Source organism: Elgaria multicarinata, chromosome 1, assembly GCF_023053635.1.
Source record: "Elgaria multicarinata webbii isolate HBS135686 ecotype San Diego chromosome 1, rElgMul1.1.pri, whole genome shotgun sequence".
Lineage (NCBI taxonomy): Eukaryota > Metazoa > Chordata > Lepidosauria > Squamata > Anguidae > Elgaria > Elgaria multicarinata.
The window spans coordinates 121,641,804-121,667,447 of record NC_086171.1 but is presented as its reverse complement, the minus strand read 5'-3'; the positions used below and the strand labels follow the sequence as shown (position 1 = coordinate 121,667,447).

General features: G+C 39.7%; 1 protein-coding gene across 1 annotated transcript; it reads right to left on the bottom strand.

Annotated features, from left to right (window-relative positions):
• Positions 1 to 1,129: 1,129 nt before the first annotated feature.
• Positions 1,130 to 25,545, bottom strand: SASS6 (SAS-6 centriolar assembly protein). Its single transcript, XM_063135781.1, has 17 exons — positions 25,478 to 25,545; positions 20,078 to 20,138; positions 18,945 to 19,024; positions 17,252 to 17,356; positions 16,060 to 16,231; positions 15,274 to 15,351; positions 14,129 to 14,248; positions 13,849 to 14,040; positions 13,400 to 13,594; positions 12,338 to 12,427; positions 12,072 to 12,251; positions 11,666 to 11,747; positions 10,929 to 11,050; positions 8,076 to 8,198; positions 7,134 to 7,228; positions 3,359 to 3,453; positions 1,130 to 3,260 (listed from the first exon to the last, which is right to left on the bottom strand). Exons 1-17 carry the CDS (start codon positions 25,543 to 25,545, stop codon positions 3,175 to 3,177), a joined length of 1,944 nt encoding a protein of 647 aa, XP_062991851.1. The 3' UTR covers positions 1,130 to 3,174.
• Between the last annotated feature and the right edge of the window lie 99 nt (positions 25,546 to 25,644).

Here is a 25,644-nt window from a genome sequence, read left to right as displayed (position 1 = left end):
TTGTCTAGTACTGGGCAAGTATTAAAGTAGCATTGTCTAGTTTAATGCTTGCCAAGTATCAGAAGTACAGTAACAAAAGTAGGAGAAGCCTTTCACTCTTCTGCTGTAGTTGTGAGGACCTAGACTGAAACACATGGCTACTCTTAGTTCTTCCCAGGGAAGCTACAAAATAAGAATTGCTCATAGAAGTATTGCTTCTAATTACTTGGGTTTAGGTGTTTAAGGTCAAAACAATACTGCTAGGTCTCTCTAGTAATGTCTTGAAGGCTATATGCACTTCCTGCTCCTACAGCACAAAACCTGCAGCATTTCTGTGCTGGAACATAACTCTGAAAAATAAGCACTGAATGATGTGCTCTGAGTATTGTGAGACAATTCTTGGAATTGCCTGCCTTGATCTAGTCTAGGTTGCTTTAAGCAACAGCCAACATTGGACATGGAGAGTTCTGCTCACACATTGGGACATCCCCCTGCTTTCTCCCAGTTTGCTGTGCTGCAGAAGGGGACATGGAAGTCCATTTTGTCAGTGATGGCACAATTGGAGCCATGCTTAAGTTTTATTCTGGATGGGAAATTTAACCACTAAAACACACACACATAGATATTCCCTAATAGCATCCACAACAGGGAGGATCTGAAGTGAGCCTCTATATGCTCTGTCTTTCTTGACCTCCTAGGCAAAAGTCCCATTGCTGGAGTAAATTTATTATACAGTATTTTATTCTGCCCAATGAGTTTCCAAAGAAATCACTTTATAGTATCATCAAAGGTGTCAAAATCCCATTTTCTGTACATTATAGCACCAACATCTTTTGTTCCGCTATACTGCTTTTCAAAAGGTTTCCCAAGTCAAAAGAACATTTTGGAAAACTATTTTGCCCAAACTACATGTTTTAAGCTACTTAATCTTCAAAAATAGTTAATTCAAACAGCTTCAATAATGACTAATAGGATTACAGGGCTACATTTTTGTGACTATTTTAACCTAATTTTCAGGGGAAATGAAAAATGATACCACATGTCTCCTGTTGGGACTAGTATAAGATAAAATTGAATGACCCTTCAAATTAAGATTAATATTTAAACATTAATTCTATGCTAATATCCTTAATACTATTTTTGGAAATTAAGTTTTATTTGAAAATGTACTGAAACAAGCATTTAGATACATAAAAACACTGCATTCCGATTATAGACAAATGTACAAATTTTACACTGCAAAGACTGATTCAGATATACATATTCAAATTATTTCATTGTATTTACACACTTGCAATAATACACAGTATCACAGCTTTTCATTCATGTGCCAAAAAGCAAGTCACACATAACTCAAAGTTAAGCTTCTAGTACAACCCACTGACTCCTTTTAAAATACTTGAATCTTATTTGTATCCAAACAGCTAAAGAAATTTCATTTCAACTTTTAAGCCACACAGTGTTACAGGCAAGAGAGAAACATCAAAATATATGCTTGACAAAATCTTAAGGTACCCCAGTTCTGTCTGGAATAAAATTTGAACAGTTCATGAATGCAGTGAAGTCCCACTTAAGTGAACAGGAATTATGTAAGAACACCATTGGATATTTTGAAACTATTTCAAGGGGAGAATTTAAGTCATTCCCATTGATTTAAATAAAATTGGCTGATTAATATTCACATGTCAATGGGTTAGAGCCAGTTTCTCCCCTCTCTGGATAGAAGGGCTCCTTCCATTCACAGAGGGCACTGGAATCCAGGAGAGGCTTCTTGCTCAAGGAATGGACAAGGTCCCTCTTTTACAATTCCTCCACCCCTGTGCCATCTCCCATGCTATTTTGGAGGGGCCCACCTTCAGGAGGAGCTTTGCAAGGACTGCTGAACGACTCCTATCTTCAACACAAGCAGAATTCTGGATCCAACATTGTACCTCATGGACTATGCACCAGTTTTATATAGTGGGCATGATTTCTAAACTGACATCAATACATTTTACAGCTTTAAGAAAACAGGCTTTCTAGAGTTAAAAACGACAATAGCAGCAAATGTCACATTATTCTGTTTTGAGTCAAAAGATAAGAATCCTAACATACCTCAATATTACACCACAGACCGGTTTCCCGACAGAACAAGTATTTCATTTTCAATATGATTTCAAAATTGCATGCTAAAGAAAACTAATATATTGTGCTATAAAAGTTGAACAGAAATATAAATTCGAAAACAGTAGCTGTAAACAGGTTAGAAAATCCTGGCATGTACTGTTTGGAATGCTTTACTTTTGACGTTCTTAAGCCCAAACTCAGCAATGCTTAAGTAACCCTCCTAAGCCCTGGAGAGAACTAGCTGTCCTTGTTTATTGATATCAGATATCATACCCACTAGCATTGGAATTCATGGTGGATTTGTAGGCCAACATTGCAATCCTAAACCACGCTGCCTAACAGTTCCACTGAAATTAGTGGGACTCACTACAAAATTATATTTTGGTTAAATAAATCCAGAAGGTTGCAAAAGGAACTTGTCAAAGCTGTTTTATATGTTCATTTAAGGTTTTTCTATCCATAAAATTTAAAATGTTCAGAATAGGTTTGTTGTTGGGATCTGACAAACAGCAAATTTCAGACATTTAAGTTTCAGATTTAATTTGGCCATGTAGTAGTGCTATTACAAAATTTCTAATGCCACAAATATTGCAAAGGTTTCTAAAATGAATGTAGAAACTCGTCCTTGGTATACTTATTTAAACTGAAATGCACTTTAACTTTGACAGGCTCCATAAGCCTTCTCAGATGCATTCTTTGCCATGTTCCAGAAGAAGCTTCTGGCACAAAGGTAAATGAACCTAGAAGGGAAAAAAGCAAGCCTTTCTGGCTTGCCAGTGCACCTTTGATCATGGCTATCCAAAGCAAGTCCCATTATATATAGTACATGGATGGCTCAATAACCAATTTTAGTCTGGATGTTTGAAGTCAGTGTTAGGACATGTCTATTATTCACATAAAATATAGTTTAAACTTTAAACAGGCCAGAGAAATGCTAGCTTTTCACATTAGACTGTGTCCATAAATCTCACAGGTATTTGTTTACTGAACAATTTCTTGCTGATACTTTAAGGGGGAAATTAATGTATTTAAAACAATGATCATCAAAAATTCTCAACTGTTGATAAATATTTTATGATATTTTATCTGCTATCCAGGAAAGTAAGCAGAGGGTCTTGAAGATGCTGGAGGTTTGGATGGTATCTGTGTGTTTTTCAGTACAGTTTTCTGATGCCCTGGTAAAGATAGGAGAGAGTGCTCTTAACATCTTTAGAAGGTTTCAACATTTTAGAGTTCTCACATTTTAGTTAAACACACATGCTCACTTGCGTACCTGTGTTGTGAGATGTGTTTTGGCTCAGTCCTCGTAAAGGTATGCTGTCTTCCCTTTTTTTCAGATATTTTGCTTCCAATCCCAAGTTTTCACCACTAGACAGAAGAAAATAGAGCTGTACTAAACAGGAGCATTTTCAGTGTGCCCAGCTGGATGCATGTTTCACATTTATTAAAGAGAAGTTTCATATTACTTCCTTTAGAACAGGTCTAAGTCCCTGAACACTGAACTCAAGAACATGAAATGCAGTCATTTGGTCAAGGTCACCAAGTGAATTCCATGGCTGAATGGGGTTTTGAACATGAATGGGTCTCTTCAGTCTGGTTCTGATGGTAAATAGTGTCCAAATCCCATGTACACACAGAATCTAGTAGCAGCTTTAGTCAGACCTCTAAGGAAGGGGCTATAGCTAGGAGGGTGAAGATGGTCCCGGTGTACCTCAAGTTAAGCGGAGCAGAGCTGCCCAGCAGAGTTTCATTGGCTCCACCAGCACCATCATTTGTAGGGCTACTGGGGGAGGGGGCTGCAAAGGGTCCCATGAAGCCTGGAGCTGGCCCTGTAGGGCAGATCTGATTTCCACATTGGTAAGGTAAAGCCAATGGCATCGTCAGACCACTTTGAGTACCCCCATTTTAGAATCATAATTTTACTTATAAGATCCAGTGGACAAGATTATTCTCCAAAATTATTTTGAACAAGTTCATTTATCACCAATAATATAAGCTGCATTTTAACTATAAGATTTTACATCAATTTCTCCTCTAACCAATGTAAATTCTGGGACATATCTATGAACACTGTACTTTTTTTGTCCACTCAAGCAAACTATTTCCAGGACTGCATGCACATAAGACAATAACTACACATGTCTAAGTAGGCTTTTAGACTTGTGTTTCTAAGACGGGAGATCTTGAAAGAATGGCTCCTCTGGGAGCTGACTAACCTGTGGGCCAGGTTAGGTCCGTGGCCCACAGCTTCTCCAGCCCTGTTCTCTAGAAAACTAACTGTAGACTGGGAACTACACACTTATTTTGGTGAATGCATTATGTTTCTTTTCCCCGCAGCCAAACTGGGTATGTCAAAGCTGTTGAGAACATTAAAAGACGCTCCTTTCACGTGGTGGCCACAAAGGTCTCAAAAGTGTTCTGAGATGCAATGTTTTGGTCCAAACTACATATGACATTAGATACATGTAACCACTTTTTTAATATGCATTTTAAAATTCTTTAAATATCAGCTGCTACTTCTGAAATTGAAGGGACTTTCAAAGGCAGTTAGTGATATGAAACATGGGTCTGTTCTGCACAGTAAAAAAAAGTAATAAATCCAACTGGGCATATTAGTCAGGATGTTGAAAGGGGCTGGCCAGTATGATCATATAATATCTGCACTGAAAGAGCTTCATTCACACCCAGTTAGATGTTGACCTTTACAGTTGGGAGAATTCTGGGAGAAAGGCACTATATACATTTTTAAAAATACATTAAAAAGCAGAGTACCAACTTGGATCCTAGCCAGCGTCATGAGCAGGCTATACGCATGATCAGCTAGTTCACACGGTGACCTCATTCACACTTAACAACCCGCTAGTTTAAAGAACAATGGGTTGGTACTCATGAGCGGAAGGGAGCGGAAGTTCTGCCTGCAGTGCCCACCCCTTCTGCTTTTACTTGACAACCCCGAATCAGCTCCTTCGTCGGTTGCTGATGTCCAAATCCAGACTACTGGGTTGTTAGGTGGCCAAACAAACCTGCAGTTGACTCTAGTTTGTTGTTGGGTTAACCACTTGGTTGTTTAGCACCTAAAGAACCCAATGGGTTCAGACATCATGCTCAGCAGGAGCTGATCATGGGTTCCTGAGCTGATCATGGGTTGTGGAGTAAAGTGGAAGAGGCAGGCACACTACTGGCAGTGCACTCACAAATCCCAACAACCCCTTTAAACCGATGGGTTGTTGTTATGTGCGAGCAGCCCCAGTGTGTGATGAGCTGCTGCCTATTCAACATGATTGGCTAGTTCAGACATTATCTGTCTGTGCAAGCTTGAGGCCACTTACTTAATTGCTGTGTAGAACCTTCTACACAAAACACTAAATCAGAACCAGTGGCTATAATCTCAAAAGCCGGTTTTGGGTAGGACTTGTGCATGCACAGCAAAATCTTCTGTTTTTCCCCTGCCCTCCACCAAAGGAGTGTAAGGAGGGTAACCTACGATAAGAGGTGAATAAAATTATGCAAGTTGTGGGGAAGGGAGATAGAAGGGTTTCCCCCCCCCCTACTTCTCTCATAATACTAGAACCTGGCATCATCCAATGAAGCTGAAACGTGGGGGATTCAGAACAGACTTCACTACCACAGGATGTGGAAAGTCATCAACGTAGATGTCTTTAAAAGAGCATTCATTAAATTCATGGAGAATAAGGCTATCAATATGTATTAGTCATAGCTATATGTTACTTCTAGATCAAATAGGGAAATTGCTTCCAACTCCCAGGTGCTGGAGAACGAAAGTGGAAGAGGGCCTCCTTGCCCTCATAGCCGCCTTGTGGGCTTCCCGGGGACACTTTACCTGATCCTCCGTCGGTCTGACAAAATAGAGCTGCTTTATGTTAAGTATATGTGACATTAATTGCATGCCATCGTTTTGATTTGCACATTCTGTCTTCTTTAAATATCAGCTGCAACGCACAGGGAGTTTAACTTTCACCTTGCATGTGGCAACCCTGCCCAAAAACTGTTTCCTTTGGCACCAGTGGAAACGTCTGGGGCAAATATCAGCTTGGGAGGTGAGTGGCGGCACTGTGACATGTGGGGAATGGATTAAGCCGCCCACCCCTCCATCCCCCGAGCTTTGATCCTGTTTGGAGGCAGCCAATATTAAAGAATTTTTAAAATGCGCATTAAAAAAAGTGGTTACATGTATCTAATGTCACATGTAGTTTGGACCAAAGGATTGCATCACAGAACACTTTTGAAACCTTTGTGGCCAGAATGCTGGAAGGAGCAGCTTTTAATGCTCTCAAGGGCTTTGGCATACCCAGCGTGGCTGGGGAAAACAGAGACTTAATACATACAGAGAAATAAGTGTGGAGATCCCAGCCTACAGTTGGTTTTCTAGAGAACAGGGGTGGGGAATCTCTGGGCCACAGACCTAACCTGGCCCTTAGGGACCACCCCCATCCAGCCTATGGTGCTACCTGTCCCATCCCCAGGTACAGAGTGCACAGAAGGGGCAAAGAAGATGCTTGCAACTTGGTCAACACTTGGAGGAGCCATTCTTCCAATAACTGCCTGAGTTCTTTGGAATGCTACTGAACCATTCCCATCGGGATGGTGGGATTCTGCCAATTCTCTAAGTGCCAGCCAAGTCCCTTTATTTGCACAGAGAAAGGAAAAAGTGGGGAAGGGGCAGAATTATATCAGGGGAGGAGGCTTGGGGCAGAGCCCTGCACCCGACAATCATCTGGCTCATCAAATTGGTCCTCTGGACCAGAGGAAGTTTCCTGTCCTGATATAGTGCGAGTTTTGACAGTTTGTACAAGTGGGCTTGGTGGTAGTGTTGAATCACTCCCTCACATAAATGTATCTAATCAAAAAAGATCTCAGTATCTTTTGTTTACATATTTTATTATTTCTGTTCCAGAAAGAACAAAAAACATCTTGTTAAAAAAGAACTTTAAATTAAATGCTGTTGTTAAATTGTGTATTGAAAAAATAAACTTTTAAAATAACTTTATTTGTTGTAACTCATTTACAAGCATGTCTAAATAACTCACTTTTCTTTATTTGTTGGATGACTCATCAACACTGGAATTCCTGGTTGTGTATCTGAACATCTGTTGGTTTCTGAAAGATGCATATTGAACTGAACCTGTTGGGACATTAAAATAAATAAAATATATTTTATATCAAGACTTGGGTCATACATAAAGAAAGAATGAGAGTAGAGTTATCCTAAATATGTCAACGAATGATGCTTGATGGCAGTCAGCCAATTTAAATTGTCAACTAGACAGAATTATTCAAACTAGATTTAGACCAACTTTCCCAGTTGTACTTTCTAAACAGAAGTGTGCATTAATTGGCCTGACAATAAAATACTTGGATTTACAACAGAATAGAAGTGGGTAATCCAAAGCTTTTGCTCATGGGGCCCACATGTCTTTTGTGTGCAGTATTCTCTTTAAATGATAGAGGAGGGCGGCTGTGAAAATAAATGGATTTTTCGTCTCTCTCTCTCTACAATTGAACAAAATAATATTTCCTTCTGTCTAGATGATGACTCTCTTTCACTTAAAAATGAGAGGGAGGATGCTGTAAACCTCTGCTTACTTTTCAACTCCATTTTACATGGAACTAGGTAACAAATAAACAAAAACCCTTCCTCTTCACATGCATTGCTCTAGTTGCAGGCGGAAACCTGGAGAGAGCATTATTTTATTCAAAGGATCCAGAGGATTGCAGCTTACAGCGGTGATGACAAAAGTTCATTAAGAACACACACACACACACACACACACACACACACACACACACCAGCAAATCTTGTTTTAGTTCTGCTACTGTGAGCAACAGAAAAGTTCGCAATTCATGTGAAAACTTTTGGCTCAGCAACTATACTTACAAAGCCTGCATCCGGGGTGTACATCAATTCTAACTGACTTGAAAAGAAGCAAAAGAATATAAAGGAGATTGTAAAATATATTTAAGGTGCCTGCCTTTGCTCCTGATGCTTGCTGGTTGGTGCTTTTGACAGACGCTGCATCTGGTAAGTTTTGAAAAGCTAGCAAGGGAGAAAGATAGCCCAGTCCTGAGCTTAAAAATGGGATCCTGCTATCAACCTGTTAAAAAAGAATGGAACTTATAATGCCAAAACAACAACAACACAAAATCAATTCCCAGCTGATGCCTTTCCCATTTTTGTCTTTAAAGTAAGCACACCCAAAATTCAACTACTATACTACTAACCATTTATATGCACTTCATAATTTTTAGAGTAGTATACCCTGGGTAGTTCCCGTCTATAGGGAATCCATCTTCCTCAACAGTTTTGAATGTCTGAACCTGGTGTTGAGATCTCAAGTAAGGGAATCTGTTGGTGTACTGACCATCCTGCTGCCTAGCAGTCTTCCTGCCTGACGAGATGGTCTTCAGGGTGCTATTGAGGACCCAAAGGTTGGTGGTCTTGGGGACTTTAATATTTATACTGAGGCTACTTCAACATGAGTTTATGGCCTCCACAACAACCATGGGCCTGTCCCAGTTAATATCTGACCCAATGCATGTGGCAGGACATTCCTTAGATTTAGTTTTCTGTACTGGACTAGAGGATAATGATCTGTAGGTTGAAGAGCTGTTAATGATGCTGTTGGCATCAATAGATACACACCCTGACCAGTTTTAATGTTCAAACTACCTGTAACCTACACAGGAGTGGTGGACTTGAATTTGACGGACCACCCAAGAAGGCTGATGAATCTCAATGGTTTTCTAAGGTCTCTTGGAGATTTTCCCGCAAATTTAGCCAGCAGTCTTGCTGAGACCCTTGTCTCCACCCAGGTTCTTGACAGGCTCTAGACAGGAGAGCTCTCAAATATCCTCAACCCAATCATAGAGTTACATCAGTGCCCTGGTATTTTGGAGATCTGTGGGCAACAGGGCCAGTGACTTGTGCACTAATAGTGAAAAACTCAAACGAATATGACCATGAGACCCCTTTGGGTGGTGAAAGGCCTTCTTGGAGCAGGCCCTGGACAACAACAAGTTGAGTACTCAAAGGCCCACTGTGATCAATTTACTGGACATTTTGCAGGTAAAATAGTTCATATTTGTGCCAATTTAGAAGCCATTGTTTTCGGAGTCAGAGCTGGATGTGACAAGAGTGCCATCTAGTCATGTTATCATGGATATCTTTCAATTTGTACAGCCTCAGGATGTACACAAACTGCTTGGAGGATTCAAGTGAACTGCATCCTCTTGTAAAATCAGCCAGAGTTGGCCTGGGTGTTTGAACCTCAGGCGTCATTAATACCTCCTTGAAGAAAGGTGTGGTCCCCGCTAGCTTAAAAGGAAGCAATAGTGAGTTCTCAACTCTAAGTAGTAAGGCTGACTACTGGGATCCATTCCACTGGACTACTGAGATCCATTCCAATCAATATGCCAATGAAACTCAGCACTACCACTGAGTTTCATCTGCACTACGATGCACATGAAACTCAGCACTACCACTCCTTTGCATCCAATTTCCCTTGCTAGGGAGGCTGTTGAACGCCTAGACTGATGTGTGAAGGCGATTTTAGGATAATGAGGGCAAAGAAACTAAGACTCAGTCCAGACAAGATGGAGATACTGCAGATATGGAAACTGAATAATCTGAATAGGGGATTATATCTGGTCTTACATAGTGTTGCACTCCCTCTGAAGAACCAAATGTGCTGTTTGGGAGTGCTCCTGGACTCAGTGCTAACTGAGGAGTCCGGTTCTAAAGAGGGAGGATATTGCCTCGGTTATTCATGATCTGTTAACATCCAGGCTGAACTGCTATAATGTGCTGTACTTGGGGCTGCCTTTGAAGACGGTTTGGTAATTTCAACTGGTGCAGAATACTGCCACATGGATATTGGGGAGGACTGGGTTGTAGGCTCATGTGACACCGATACTGAGCCAGCTGCATTGGCTGCCAGTGCATTTCTGAGCCCAATTTGAAGTGCCATTTTTAACTTTCTAAAGCCTTAAATGGTTTGGGCCCATTTAAGGATGATTTTCTCCTGTACCAGCAGTGGAGGCCCTTCTCACTTGCCACTCACCACCAAAGGCAGCTAAGCTGGCATGTACAAGGGAGGGGGCCTTCTCAGTGGTTACCCTGCACCTCTAGAACCCCACTGTAGACTTGTCAGGCCTCTTCTTCTCAGGTTTTCAGGAAAGCTCTAGACACCCACCTGTTTTCTCTGGTTTTTCTTTAAGGTCTTGAGCTATTAGTTTTATTAGTAACTTGTGTTTTTATTGAATTTTTATCAGTAACCTCTGTTTTTATTAAATGTTTAATGAATAAGTATTGAATTTGTTTTGTGTGGTTTTAACCCTGTATGCCACTTTGGGGTGGGGAGTAATCTTAAAGCCAGCCTCAAAATAATTTTAAATAAAATGAATAAGTTTGCTTTTATCTGCTCTTGCTTGTTTGAAAACAAGGTCCTCTAGTTGAGTCAAGGTTGTTCCTCTACTTGGGACAAGATTGGGAGTGGATCCTAGACACCTCCTCTGCTCCTACCATGTGTAAAAAGTTACAATTTATGTACAGTGAGGGAGCAAGGAAATGGGACCAGAAGGAAGTATGCAAGGGTGAAGTAGTATCATCCCAAACAGGCCGCAAGTACCACTGGTTTCTAAAGAATTCGTGCAAAATATGCACACCTGATCTATGCAGGCTTACCCAGAAATCCCACTTTTATACAGCAATTTGTTGCAAGGCTGCAATTCCATGTGAGAGTTACATTCCACATAGGATTGCAACCTTGGAATCACAGCAGGTCACTATCACAGATATAAATACTTAAGAGTAATATTACTATTACCATACTGTGAGGTGAACTACCAGTTCTTGAAGTGGTATTGCTAGGAGAAGTAGATGATGCTAAGACTTCCTGCTTCTTGGTCATCTGAATTTCATTCAGTTGCTTGTTTAGCCATGTGATAACTACAAAGAAAAATATAAATCAAGCATTTCAATTTTCAGTTAATTTTATTGCTCTTTGAATCTAAAAAATAGTTAATCTCGGTATACTGTTAGGTATAAATTTCTGTTAATGTAGAAATTTCACAGCACAATCCTATGCGTGTCTACCCAGAAGTAAGCACCACTTAGTTCAATGTGGCTTACTCCCAGGTAACTGGGATTGCAGCCATAGCTTCATATTAAAATTAGGACATCCGAGGGAATTCCAGCTCACGGAGCCTCCTGGAATTCCTCCAGGAGATGGGGCTTGGCCTCCACACCTACCCAGTGAAGGAAACCCCACTGTTATTTCTGATTTAAGATAACAGTGGGCATGTGGGCAATAGGGGACTCCTGCGGTACTGAGAGGAGCACCGTCTGAGTCCCTTTCTCTGTGCTGAGAGACGCACAGAACTCCATGTTTCTGTCAACACAGAGAAAAGCAAAATGGGTAAGGTGATGACAATTACTGCATGCGTAAAGCAGAGAGAATCCCTAGCCCTGCCAAACTGAGATGGGTCACTCAAATCAGCTCTATTTGTTAAGACTCTCAAAAGCTAACAAGATTAGCCACTAATGCAATAAAATCACACACACCGTTTTCATTAGTTTTGAGAAGATGTTTGCTCTCTTCTAGCTTCTGCACCGTAGTTTCTAATTGTTCTTGCAGTTTGCAAACCTGAAATGTTTTCACAATATTAGTCCATGTTAATTTAATCTATTTTTGTCAGCAACATCCAAACGCTAGATTACTTTAAAAACCAAAGCCAAATACCAATCCAGAATAGATTTTTCTACTCATTTAAGGAGAAACATACTCAAGCTATTGGTGGAATTGGTCACGGAAGCCAAATACAATAATCTATTCTAAATACAAAATGACGTACTTGTTGTAAGTTATAAAATAAAAAATAATGCTCTAGATTGTATGTAGACAAAGATCTATATAAAATGCATACAAGGTATAGATCTAGCGCTTACTGCAGAGAAGTCAGACCCTTACCTCTTGTTCTTTTTCTCGAAGCGAACATTCTGCCTCCTGTAGTTCCTTTTGCTCTTTCTGCAGTTTTTCTTCCTTTTCAGCCAAGAGTTTTTCTTGCTGAATTGTTACTGTATTTTTCAGTTTCAATTTACTCATTAGAGTTTTTACATCTCCTTGCAATTTCTTTATTATTTCATTAGCCTAAACATAGAAGTCTAAATTAAGATCACATGAAGTCAGATCGTCATTATCATCATCATAAAATACAATCGTATGCTTGAACAAACCTTAAGGAGTTCAGTTGATAATGACTTCAATGTTGCCTCTAGTTTTCCTATCTGAATTTGTTTCTTTTCTGTATTTTCTTCCAGGTTTGCCTTTGAAAAGAGTATATATTTCATATTAGAAGATTTTGTTTTACCAAGAAATATTCAAGACCTGTATCTTGTATGGTTCAATTTCAAAATGCACTAAAATAGTGGTTCTTAAAGTCCTGTTCTGTAATCTAAAACACTTGCAACTCATTAAAAGTTCATAATCTCTAAAAATGCTTGTTACTATAATCTCAAAACTGTTTTTAAGGCTATGCAATGTATTATTTATTACATTTATATCTCACGTTTTTTCCTCCAAGGAGGCGTACATAATCCTTCTCCTCTCCATTTTATCCTCACAACAACAACCCTGTGAGGTAGGTTGGCCCAACGTCACCCAGTGGATTTCTATGGCCGAGTGGGGACTAGAACCCGGATCTCTCGACTTCCAGTCCAACACCTTAGCCACTACACCACACTGGCTCCATGTAGTAGATTGAATCTAATTATGTCATTCTACATATGGAAGCAGTTCTGTCAGTAGAGCTGGGAGAGGGCTATTCCCCCTTCCCTAGTGTCCTGAGCACCCTCAAACTTTGCCCTGGAGGGCTGGGAAACCCCCCAGAACAGATTTTCGGATTGTACAGAAAGCTGCAGAGGGAAAAAGAGAGGAACAAAGTCCCACCATACTAGCAGGTATCTGCTAGTGAAACACGGGATTTAACCCAGTATGCTTGGATTTTCTAAGCATTGCCACAATCCAGAGTACTAGCCTTGCATGCCCAAGCAGGATTTTGGGCTTTTGTTTCTCATGTAAAATGTCCCATGTAAAATACTTTGGAAACGTCAGAGGAAATTTAAAAGCAGACTGCGAAGGTTCTGCTCTTCAAATAATAAGCAAACTATATATTGGGCATGTGAACATCTACTATTTGCCTACTGTTACGCTCTGCATTGTAGTCCATGTTCTTTAATTTCTCCATATAATTCTCCATTTATTAAGCATAATTACTCCTGGACTTTAGAAACAAAAACCTTTTGCTCTTGTGTTGCAGCCAATACTTCTTTTGTCCTTGTAACTAGCTGTTCTTTGTCTTTGATCTCCTGTTCTAAAACAGCAACTCGCGTCTGCAGCTGATTAATTTGTTTTTCCTTTTCATGACATTCAGCATCTAGGGTAGTATTCTCTCGACGCAGTGAAATGACTTCTTGCTTTGTTCTCTGACATTCCTATATGATTAAAAATACTTTTAAAAATATTATTTCAAACACATTTTTCTGTTCACTGATCAACGTTTATGCTTGGTTTGAAAAATTAAGTATTCCATTTGGTATTGTAGGTTAGAATACATAACCTAGAATATTAAATTTAATTTCTATAATTGGGAATATTTGCCATATTTTCAATTGCTTGTGTTACGAATGACTAGAAACTAAAAGTGTAACAAACTGTATCCTGATTTTAGTAGGTGAATATGTCATACATCTTCAATGCCAGACAGCTTCGATTTAAGTTCTCTAACGGTAGAATCGCCTTTATATCTCCTTTCCATTAGATCCTTGTTGGCAACTTCTAATTCCTTCAGCCTATTCTGCAGCTGTTGGACAGTTTTCTGGTGCAAGCTTTCCAGCTCTCTTTTCTGCTGCTCATTCTGTTGTTGATATTGTGCTTGTGCCTACAAACCAAAAACCAAAAACAAGCACTTCAACAACTACAAATGTATAAGGATCCCATTGCCCTTATATAGCCTCCTTTTTACATACCTGCAGAGTTTTCTCCTTCTCATTTGTCAGTTCCTGAGTATGTTTGTTGGTTAGAGCTGCTATTTTGGATGTCCATTCATTTCTTAACTTGTCCAATTCCCTGCTCTTCTCTGACAAGCTCTACATATGAGAGAGAAAAATTAGATAGTTGCATGTAATCAAAGAGTCTTAATCAATATTATACCAAAGCTTTATTAAGGTCACAGGGAGGATTTCTTAATTATTTCTATTGCAAACACATCCCAATAGAAAAGTTGTTCTGTAGACCGTTCCCCAACAATGTACCTGCATCTTAAAAAAATCACAATTGTTCTGCCCTTTCCTTCATATTTTTTTATTTACTTAGAATATTTTTTGGCTGCCTTTCAGGGCAGAAGCCCTCACAAGGCAGCTTACAACAATAAAATACATAAAAACAGGTAAAATGTTAAAAGCAATAAAAACATAAAACACAATAAAATAGCATTAAAAACAATAAAAGCCAACAGTAAAAACCAGCAAGAACAATGATGGCAATAGCAGCAACATATCATGAGAAGGCCATAGTAAAATAAAATGTTTACAGGGCCTTCTTAAAAACCTGCAAGGATTGTGCCTAGTGGACCTCTGATGGGAATTTGTTCCAAAGGTGTGGGCGCATTGCAGAGAAGGCCCTCTTCCATGTGGACACCAACCTAATTGCTCTCATGGGTGGGCAAATGAGAAGGACCTCTTTTTCTGATCTTAAAGTGAGGGCAGGCTGATATGGGTGAAGGCAGTCCTTCAAGTAACTTGGTCCCAAACTGTTTAGGGCTTTAAAGCTCAAAACCAGCACTTTGAATTGGGCTTGGAAATCTCTGTCTAGACACATACAACCCTTCACAGAAACAAAAAAGAGGATAATCTTATAGCACCAACAAGTTGCATTTAACGAAGTAGGCTTTTGCCTACCTAAGTTCATGATACAATAAATTTGTTACTCTTCAAGTTCCCTAGAGTTGTGTTAGTTTTCGCTACAACAGTCTAATGTAGAGGAAAACATGTAAGAACAGCTACTGACAGGTAGTCAGTAGTAGATCTTCCATATTTTATAGAAATACGTGATTAAAACAGATATTTTACACTCGCTTTCTATAAATTAGCCCACATTGAAATTTTGCTATTACCTGCTGGGTATAAGTCAGCTGTCTTGTAAGGTCCTCTTCCGTTTTGCTCAGTTTTTGTTCCAGCAGCAACTTTTCTTGCTATGAATAATTGACAATTCATTGGTCAATACTACCATTTCCATTTTTGCAAGTGATAAATGCTGCAATTCTAAACACTCTTACTAGTGAGAATAGGGATTGCTCAAAACATCAGTTACAAACACATATCTGTTACAAGAGTTGAGCTAGTTAGCTTCCTTTCTATATTCATTATTCTGAAATATGCATTGGCACTCATTTAATTCTGGAAGTATAAAGGAAGTTAGGCCAAGTTTACATTATTATTCCACTTTCTTTAAATGACAAATGTAAAGATTTTGCTCTGACTTTATACTGTTAGTTTTACCCTACCCTGTACCTGTTTGGTGCATTCTCTTCCCCTCCTTATTGTTTTATTATGATTTTATTAGAATGTAAGCCTATGCGGCAGGGTCTTGCTATTTACTGTTTTACTCTGTACAGCACCATGTACACTGATGGTGCTATATAAATAAATAAATAATAATAATAATAATAATAATAATAATAATAATAATAAAGATGTATCAAGTCAATCTCAGATCCTGTGTGCCTTACAACTTTATGGCCTGTTTCAGACAACACGCTAACCCAGCAGCATGGTTTAGCATGTTGTCTGAATCAGGCCACTATTTTACTTCTACAGGTGGACAAAAGACCAAAAATAGTCATTACCCCAACATAACTGAAAACGTATGCCACAATGTACAGTTTAAATCCTCATTTTACCTTAACACATTTCAGACAGGTTGCCAAGAACTTCTTGACTTCTGCATCATTTCCTGGTAAGAATTTTAGTGATAAGTGGGTGAGATGTTTAAATGGGTTTGTCTCAACCACATTTAACAAAGAAGGACAGTAATCTAAATTAGATCCTGATGGAACCAGTTGTAGCAAAAACCTAAAAAAAAGAAAAGAAAAGAAACTGGTCACATGTGACAAGAGACTTAGTAATTGAGCCTCTCAGCCCATGAAGCACATATCTCTGTGGAAGTGCAGATTGGCTGAAAAGAAATAACACCCTTATTCTGCATCCATCTGATCAATGTGCTAATCTACCAATCATTACAGAGACTAGTTCCTTTGCCAATTGATTGCAGTATGGATTAATACAGAGGCAATAAGCTTTTCCTAAGCAGCCTGCAAGCCTTATTTAGAAAGTCAGGCAACAAAATATAGCCTTCTAGGAGGGGATCACCATAACATGAGGAAGGGTAAAAGAAAAGGAACAAGGATTCAGCGAAATAAGGTTATGTTGGACCATATCAGGACATTAGCTGGAATGGGCAGAGCGCTAGATCCAAAATCAAACAGAATTTAAAGAGATAAGTAGTATGCTGGATCTCTGTCACCACCCTCTGACTTGGAACTAGGCAGGATTAGAACTCTTTCCCACACAGGAAAGCACACACAAGTTTGATTTGCATAAGCCCCGCCTATTGGAGCGACTTGGAGGAACAATGCATTTGAGGATACCGTCCTCCACTGCAGGAAAAGTATTATAATCTCACAACAGAAGATATGTGTCCTCCACCTAAAGGGTGCAAAGCAGGGGTGGGCAACTTGTGGCCCTCCAGATGTTTTTGACCTACAACTCCCATGATCACTCACCACTGGCTATGCTGGATAGGGCTGATGAGAGTTGTAGGCCAGAACATCTGGAGGGCCACAAGTTGACAACCCCTGGTTTAAAGCCAATTAGCATTTCTGGAGGCAAGTCAAAGCAAAATACAATGGATAGCATACGATTCTTATCACAATTGCTTTAATTCAATTCCTTTTCTTACTGAACTTGATATTTCAAATAGAGTAACTGAACAAATGTGCTTTAGACAAGATGCTGTGGCGTTCCTTTGATGCTAATTTTGTTGCTTGTATGATTTAATCGTTTTAAAGAAAATATTGCTTAGAAATCACTAACCTTGGGATATCTTTATTTTGTTCTTGGATACAGTGTCGAAGAAGATCTATAAATCTCTGAGGAAAAGCAGAAAAATCTACCAGAAGACTCTGCTGTAGTTTTAAGCTACATAAAAAAGTAAGAAAAGTATAAATACACATACACATACATATAGAGTACATGTTAAGAGTAACTAATCTTCTAGCTATTTCTTTCAAAGCATAGAAGTACTAATATGGCTGGCCCAGAAAACACTTTTTAATTACTTGTTTATCACTTTTTAAATACCATCATGCAGTGAGAATTTCAGTTGAGAATTATACTATTGTGTGGTCTCATCCATATCCAGCCCAATGCTTCTCATTTAATCTTGCGGCACGCAAGTGGGGGGAGACGTGAGGAAGGAATAGGATCCTGAGACAGGTGGAATCTTTCTTCCACCATCACCCCGGGACATCAGCAAATTGAATGCACACTCTGATCCATGTTGGATTTGTGGGAGTGATTACACAGACACACAGACACACACACACACCACTTGCCCCATCCCAGTCTGGATTTGGTAAGAGCTGCTGCATTTCCTATTCCTCTCCTAATGCAAGTGTTGGACTGCTTCCTTGCATGTAGCAGCAGTCTGGATGTACATGACTGTGTGCGAAAACAGTCTGCATACTCATTTGTGGAACAGATGTGGGGGGGGGGGAACTGAAGGTTTAGACACAACAATGGGGAACACGTGGCCCTCCAAACAATTCCCATCTGCCCTAGCCAGGATAGCCAATTATGAGAAATGATAGGAGTTGCAGACAAACAACATCTGGACATCCATACATCCCTCATCCCTGGTTTAGGAGGGGGCTGAGCATTAAAAGTCAACTGACCTAGCCATTTAAGAAGGCCTGTTTGCATATTCTACACTTTCAGACAAGCATTATAAACTTCTGCACCAAAGTAACAAATTGACTTCTGCAAAGTACAGAGGTCATACATAAAAAGGCACTTATGTTTCTGTTTTTCTACCATTTATTCTACATCTGCTCATCAGAGAAGGGACAAAAAACTACATAGAACATTAAATCCCACTCCTAACCATTTGGAATCCCCAACACCTAATCTTTACAGATTTAAAGGATTAGAAACATGCTGAAAGAAAGACCATTCGGCTAATGATTCCAGAACTACTACAGATTTAGACATGTATATAATGGTACTGCTGCATTACAGAATCTGCACAGCCTTGAAATTCTATTGTATAAATCTGGCAGTCATCATTCATGCAAAAGAGAACACTAACTAAAATTTACATAAATTTATAAACCACTCTCTATATAGGAGAAAGTAGTGAACAACAAAGAAAAAACAACAATTAAATTACAAAAGAATCAGAATATTTTAAATGAAGTTATACCAATAAAATTATGGCTATTTATTCAGAAAAAGCTTGTCTAAATAATTATGTCTTCAGCAAACGATGAAAACAAAGCAATGTTGGCAACATGCCTGAAATCAACTGGCGGGAAAGTACTACTTCACATAACCTTTAGTCTATAGATAACATAATTTGGTTAAGTCCTTCTGTATGGACTTTATTGTACGATTTATACTTTTTGAGATAAATACATCGATACTAAGTACTTAACAATCATCACATAAAAGTTTTGGAATTTGAAATTTAACTAAATATCCCTTACAGTACATTAACTTGAAAACATACCTTTGAAAATCTTCCTCAGAAATAACAAGATTATACAGGAAAAAGGGATCAGAATCCTCAGTTAGCCGAACAACTAAATCCTAAAAGCAAAGAGTTTGAAATAATTATGTAGTTGGTTAAAGTAATATATTTCTCTAGTAATGCATTCAGTAACAGCCTGCCCAAATTTCATAAAAGTGATGAAAGTTTCTATGCAGCATATGAACCCACTGAAGATCATTTCACAGAACAGAAATATACAGTTGGAGGGGCACGGTCATTCCTAACGTTCCACTACAAATTGTGCTGCAAAACCCACCGAAAACAACTTCTTAAGGCAAGGATAGGGGACCTCTCTATCCAGCCCACCAACCTCTCCTTCCAAACTTGTCCACTCTCATTGGCCCCTGAGCAGCCCTCTTTTCCCCACTTCCCAGCTGAGCAGTGCAGGGTCGGGGTGGAGGGAGGTAATGGAGGAAGTAAGGTTTAAACCTCTCTATGAGCTCTCTCCTCCCAAGTGATTTGCGGAAAGTATCTGAACAGTGAGGAAGAGGAGGCATGGGGCTGCAGTGTCTCCGCTGCCAATGGAGGAAGAGATCACTTTCTTCCTTCACTGGTAGCTTGCTGCATTTCCATGCTGTGTGTTGAGAAAGAATCATAGAATCATAGAATCATAGAATAGCAGAGTTGGAAGGGGCCTACAAGGCCATCGAGTCCAACCCCCTGCTCAATGCAGGAATCCACCCTAGAGAACCCCAGCTGTCTCAGCACCCAGTACAGAAGCAAGATTTTGATGACTGTGTGAAGGGGAAGGGAAGAGTGTGCTGGATGCATAGGTATGAAGGTGTGGAGAGTGTGAATTGGGAATGGAATTTGGATGGATGCATGTGAAAGGGGGAGTATACAGATGTATGTAATTTGGCTAGCCTTGCCCCATGTTTGGCTTTCATCCTGTCCTGCTAATATTCACCGCCCCCCAAGTGTGTTTTGATTTTTAAAAAAAGATTAATAATCACTAGATGATTACTACTCACTACATGGAAGCACATATTTGGTGCTGCCTCGTGAATAAGCCTACTTGCAGTAGTAAGCAGGTATCATATGTAGAAGCAACTGAATATCAATACCAATAGCATGATAAATGAAGTACAAACCTTTCTATGAATGGGATTTGTTGTTGATTGTAGTTCAATACTCACACGAACGTTTATTCGTCTGCAAAACAGACATGTAACTATAAATCACTCAACATTATATTGGAAAGTATATTGCTCATAACCAAAATCAAACAAAGTGACCTTGGATATGGTACATAAAGGATTCTATATGCTCCATGGTTCCCCATTTGCTTTAAAAGTTACTTTTAATAATAATCGCTTTCTACAGGGGAGGGAGCGTAGCTCAGTGGTAGAGCACATGCTTTGCATGCAGGAAGTTGCAGGTTCGATGCCCAGCATCTCCAGGTATAGTAGGAAAAACTCCGGCCTGGAACCCTGGAGAGCCAATGATCTGACTCAGTTCGGATGATTATGATGGGAAAAGAAGTAATTGTGGCTTCTCCCCCCTTGTGGCTTTTCCCTGCAAGGGGGAAAGAAGCCATCGTGTTGCATGCGCAACCACCATTTGCATAATCCCCCACAATGCAACATGGGTCAGTGTGTTGTCCAAACCCAGCGTGCGGCAGGGATAACTTCGTACTCACTCTACAAGCCACAAAACGCAGTAGAGGTTGTAGGGTGAGTATAAAGCCACCCCTGCTGCACGCCAGGATCAGATGACATGCCAACATGTATTGCATCACGAGGGATTATGCAAATGGTGGTCATGGGCACGCACACACTGGGGTGAGTAGAGTGGCCACAATGGCTTCATTTCCCATCACAGACTAGAATAAGGCAGCTTCTTATGTTTCACTACTCATTTATACAGAGCACTAATCCTAAAAACAATTCCAATGATAAACCAAATGAAGAACAGATCTTATTGAGTCATATTTGGAATTTCCAATTCATTCTAAATATATTGGTTTTTAATTCAGTCATAAATTGTTTTACTGTTCTCATATAATCTGGGGAGGGGGGAGCTTTGAGAGAAGATTAAAAACATAGCTAGCATTTAATTGCTCCAAAACAAATTGCTAATTAGCTTAAAATAGCAGCATTCCCATGAAGTTCATTAGCTCCTTCATGGGAATGCAAAGTTTGCACCTATTGACAACCCATGGGTTGTTGAAACCATGGGTTGGCAGGGCCAAAAGTGAATGAGCCTCCCATGTGTAGTGTGCATTAGAGCAAATGTGAAAAAATGGTCCACCAGTCCACAGAATCTGCATGACTCAGAAAAAGCTTGTCCACTTTAGAATCCGTGGGCCAGATTCATAGAAATCTGAACTCAACCCTTGTGTTTCTCCAACATCCCTAATTTGAAATAAGCTTCACTCAGATCCATGGTGTTTGCTCCCAGGTATGAGTTCATAGGAATGCAGTCTAATATCCAAGGGCTGATTTTGATCTTGAAAAGCCCTAAACAGTCTGGAACTATTTTAGCCTCCTAGATGGACAAAAGTGTTGAAGGTAAAAACAATGAAAAATACCTTTTTGTTGTGGAACCAAGATTTTGGAACATTCTCAAACATTCTACCTTAATCCATCCTTCCCTTTCTTATTGTTTTATTATGATTTTATTAGAATGTAAGCCTATGCGGCAGGGTCTTGTTATTTTACTCTGTACAGCACCACGTACACTGATGGTGCTATATAAATAATTAATATAATAATAATAATAATAATAATAATAATAATAATTACTTGTTTTGAGATAAACAGCAAAGACTTTTTATTTCAATGAGCCTCTAACCATGTATATTATAGTGTTTAAGAACTATGCTACACTCATGTTATATTAGTGTAAAGCCCATGTTGTCCTTTCTCATTTTTTTGTCCCTGTCCTTTCACCACAGAGGGGCTCATGAATAATGGAAATGTGGCTCATGCACAGTGAATACCCCCTTTGAAATTTGCATGCGGCGCAGCCCCACCCTGCACCTCCCCTCCCTCGTGCGTCCCAATTGGCCGCCACCGTTCCCTTCTCCCTCCCCGCTGGTGGCAACAGCATAACTGCAGGGCTGCAGCCGGGGATCACCTTCGCACCACACTGATTGGCCAAATAGGACTGTCCATCATCCTGCTGGCAGAGGGGCTGCCCTGCATATTTGGCGCAGAAGAAATGAATTGCTATTAAAGGTCGAGCTTTAAACTTTTTCAAACTTCCAAGGTTTTCTGCAGTTTAAGACAAAAATTAGCAAAATAGTCTGGTAGATCTACCACATATAAGATATTTGGATTGTGTTTACTAATGTTTTAATTTTCTTTAGCTGCTTTAATTATCTTTAAGACGCAAAAGAAGAATGAAAATAACTAGAAATAAAATGGCTTAAAATATGTAGTTCCACTTAACTGTGCTAAGGCATCTTAAATACACATAATATCAGATTATATGGATTGCATTATCTCAGGGAAGTTCCAATGATATTTACACATCAGAAAGGACTAAATAAGCTTACTTTAAATTGGGACTTTGCCAAAGACATCCATCAGGGAAACAACAATGTACATTTGGTTTACATAAAATGCAGACTAACTTTCACAGTATGGTTTTACAGTATGGTAAAGTACAAGCAGAATTAGTAAATGTTTTCTATCAGATCTAGTGACTAATATATTTAGGGCTGCCAGATTTAATGAGAAACCATGTACTAGTTATCCCATGCATTTAACAATTCCACAGAAACCTCCTTGCTACAATCAGGTTTGTATCTAGGTTTTGAAAAGTACATCTTATCACCTAGGTAACATATTTTAAATACTGCAAATATTGAACATATTCTACATATGTTAGCATATACATCTACAGCTACTAAATCCCATGGTTTTCAGAATTGGCCCAAAACTATCAATTTCCAGAGTAGGTGCACCAAAAGGATAGGTTCAACAATATCTCCCACTTGGTAATGTAATCCTCTTGCTTTTAAGTATTGAACTGACATTGTCAGCATACTCCCATTCAACACTTTCCTGAGTCTCCAGCAAGTCCAGAAAGAGGAGATATTGGCTCCCTAACTGCTCCGAGAAAGATCCATGAACAGGTGATGGTCTCTCTAAGTGCCATTTGGGCATCAGTGGATAGGCAGTCACTAGCGAGATTGCAAAGAATGGCATGAGCTCTTCTACTGCTGTTGCCAGTCAACCCCAGCACAGGGTGGATAAAAATCAATGATTTTTTAAAAAAAATAAAATAAAATTGGATTTTTTTTAAATAAAATGCTTTTTGAGGAAAAATCTATCTAAAGATAGTTTTCTATTTAAGATACATTATAGTCCAAAGGTTATTCATCATGAAATAAGGATTAGATTTTAATTATGTAGCATGAGGCTGTTTAAATTTTTTGGTAAATGAATTCCATTAATCCATTCACAATGTCATGCTCTTCCAGAGGTTTCTGTAAGATTTTTCTCCTTCCAATAAAGTACAGCAGAAAAGTTGTCCAAATATGAATGATTAACCTATTAAGCTGGAGATAGTTAATCTCGCAATAATTTCATAATTATCTATCTATGATGTGTTTCTAACAGAATAACCAAATCAGTATTTTTTGATATAATTGTAAAACTAATCTGAAAAGTTGCTATTCTAAAAATGAAATCTTCATCTGGTTGCAAATATTAAGATTATACCAGCAAGAATGAGTCTTTGGTAACTCTGAATTGTGTAAAATATAGCGAGGAAATTGATTGAAATCAAATCTACCCTGTCCCAGCAACTTATGATCAAATCGCTCTCCCCGGTTCAGACAACATGACAAACCAGCATGGGTATGAACAACCCTAGAACAAGCCATGGGTAGTAAGGGTGACTTGTTTGAGGAAAATAAGCCACCTTGCAGAAAACATGCCAGTTTCTAGCAACACAACAATCCATCATAGTTGGCTGCCTATAGTGGGTAGTTGTGTCATGGAAAGGAGTCTTGTATTAGTCTTTAAGATACCACATTTATTCTGGCAAAAGTTGTTAAGCCTGGTACCAAAGTAATCATACATACACAACCTCACATCCCTTTACTTTTTAGTTCTACCGTATAGTGTACTTAATGCAAATTAACTGCCAATAATTGGTCGCTAAGACTGAGTAGAATGTGCATTGGGTTCCATGCATAGAAGGAAAAATGGGCCTCACTACCACGTTGCACAGCTTCCATACATTGCATGGATATTTGGCCAGGGGAGATCTGCACATTTAGAGCTCTATATCCCGTATGACCACGATTCAGGTTTTGAAGAGATGAGAAGAAATCATTGTTTGACTACCTTTTACTGACCATAATTCTATGATAGAGCGGGATAAAATAGTTAGGGGTAACTAACCTGAGTACAGTGATACTAAGAATTCACCTGAAAAACAGAACTTTGAATAATATCCATAATTTCAACAGCTATTCCTTCTAATGCATTGGGGGGAGCCAAGGAGGAAAAATACCACTCACTAGCCACTCTTTAAACACTCTGATAAAGAAAAAAGACAACTAATGCCTGTTAAGTGACCCATAACCAAGCAATTTTGAGCAGATGTTAGAGTTGCCACTTTTTCCTCTGAGAGGGCTCTGAGGGTTTAACAGCTACACAACACCTGTTAAACTGGTGACTCTGAAAGCATTCCCTGCCGAACATCTGCCTGTCATGCATATATTAAAGGCACAGGAGTGCTGCCAAAAAAAGTGCCAGTCTAATACATCCTCAAGATTATTTGAGTACATGCAGCTGTTTAAACCATGCAAGTGCTAGAACTGGATTAACATTCGTAACCCAAGTATACTTTAGGCACAATACTTGTTTCCTATCAACGGAATACAACTGAAGAACATGGACAGAAGTTCCACAGGAGTAGCCCCTTTTATTTGTTGCTGCAAACACACCCACACCCACCCCATCTTAAAAACCTACGGGCACAATCCTATGCATATTTCAACAGAAAAGAAGTCCCACAAGTCCCACCATTTCCCATCCACCCGAGAGTTGCAGGACTTTTTTTTTCTGTCTGCACCCTAACAGATTCATTTAAAACCCGGGTGGGCTACAATCCACAAAACGTTATGTAGTAACAAACATATCAGGTTTTTCAAGCACCACATAAGTTTCGGGGGGGGGGGGGGAGTCGAGAACAGAAGTTGTCCTATTTCAGAAATCCACGGCCTTTTCTAGCTATTAGTTATTTTTGGAAAATATTTGCAGAAAACCCTAAGTTTGGTGTTGGTGGGAGAGAGGCGACCATCCAGCAGCTCAAGGCTCCCGCTCAGCCTTCGCAAAGCTCGTCAGGAACTAGCCAACTGCCCATGGGCTAACTTGGCCGACCACGGCCTGATATATAAGACGCACGGCTAGAACTGGGGAGCCCAAGCAAGTTATTAGAAAAGCAGCTCTCTGGCTTTCGACCATTGCCATGAAAGGCCCGAAGAGTCTTCCTTTCCGCCCTCAGGAAAGAAAGCCGCGCCGGCCGCTCACCTCTCCTCGCAGCCCTGACCCTTCACTTGCACGGGCACCAACTGGCTGAACAGGCTCTCCGTCGCCATCTTGCGCTTTGAGTTTGGCGCCGGGCTCCCGCGGGGGGGAAAAAGAGGGACGGGCTTTTGGAAACGGGCCGGCGACGGGAGTGGCGGAGGCGGAGCAGA

What these genes read in the sequence shown, in the direction of transcription:
- SASS6 (XM_063135781.1), bottom strand. Translation starts at nt 25,545, where the DNA reads ATGGCGACGGAGAGCCTGTTCAGCCAGTTGGTGCCCGTGCAAGTGAAG. An exon ending in AGCTGACTTATACCCAGCAG is followed by an intron (nt 14,249 to 15,273) that starts GTAATAGCAAAA and finishes TCTCATATGTAG; the next exon opens with AGCTTGTCAGAGAAGAGCAG. An exon ending in TATCAACTGAACTCCTTAAG is followed by an intron (nt 12,252 to 12,337) that starts GTTTGTTCAAGC and finishes TTCTATGTTTAG; the next exon opens with GCTAATGAAATAATAAAGAA.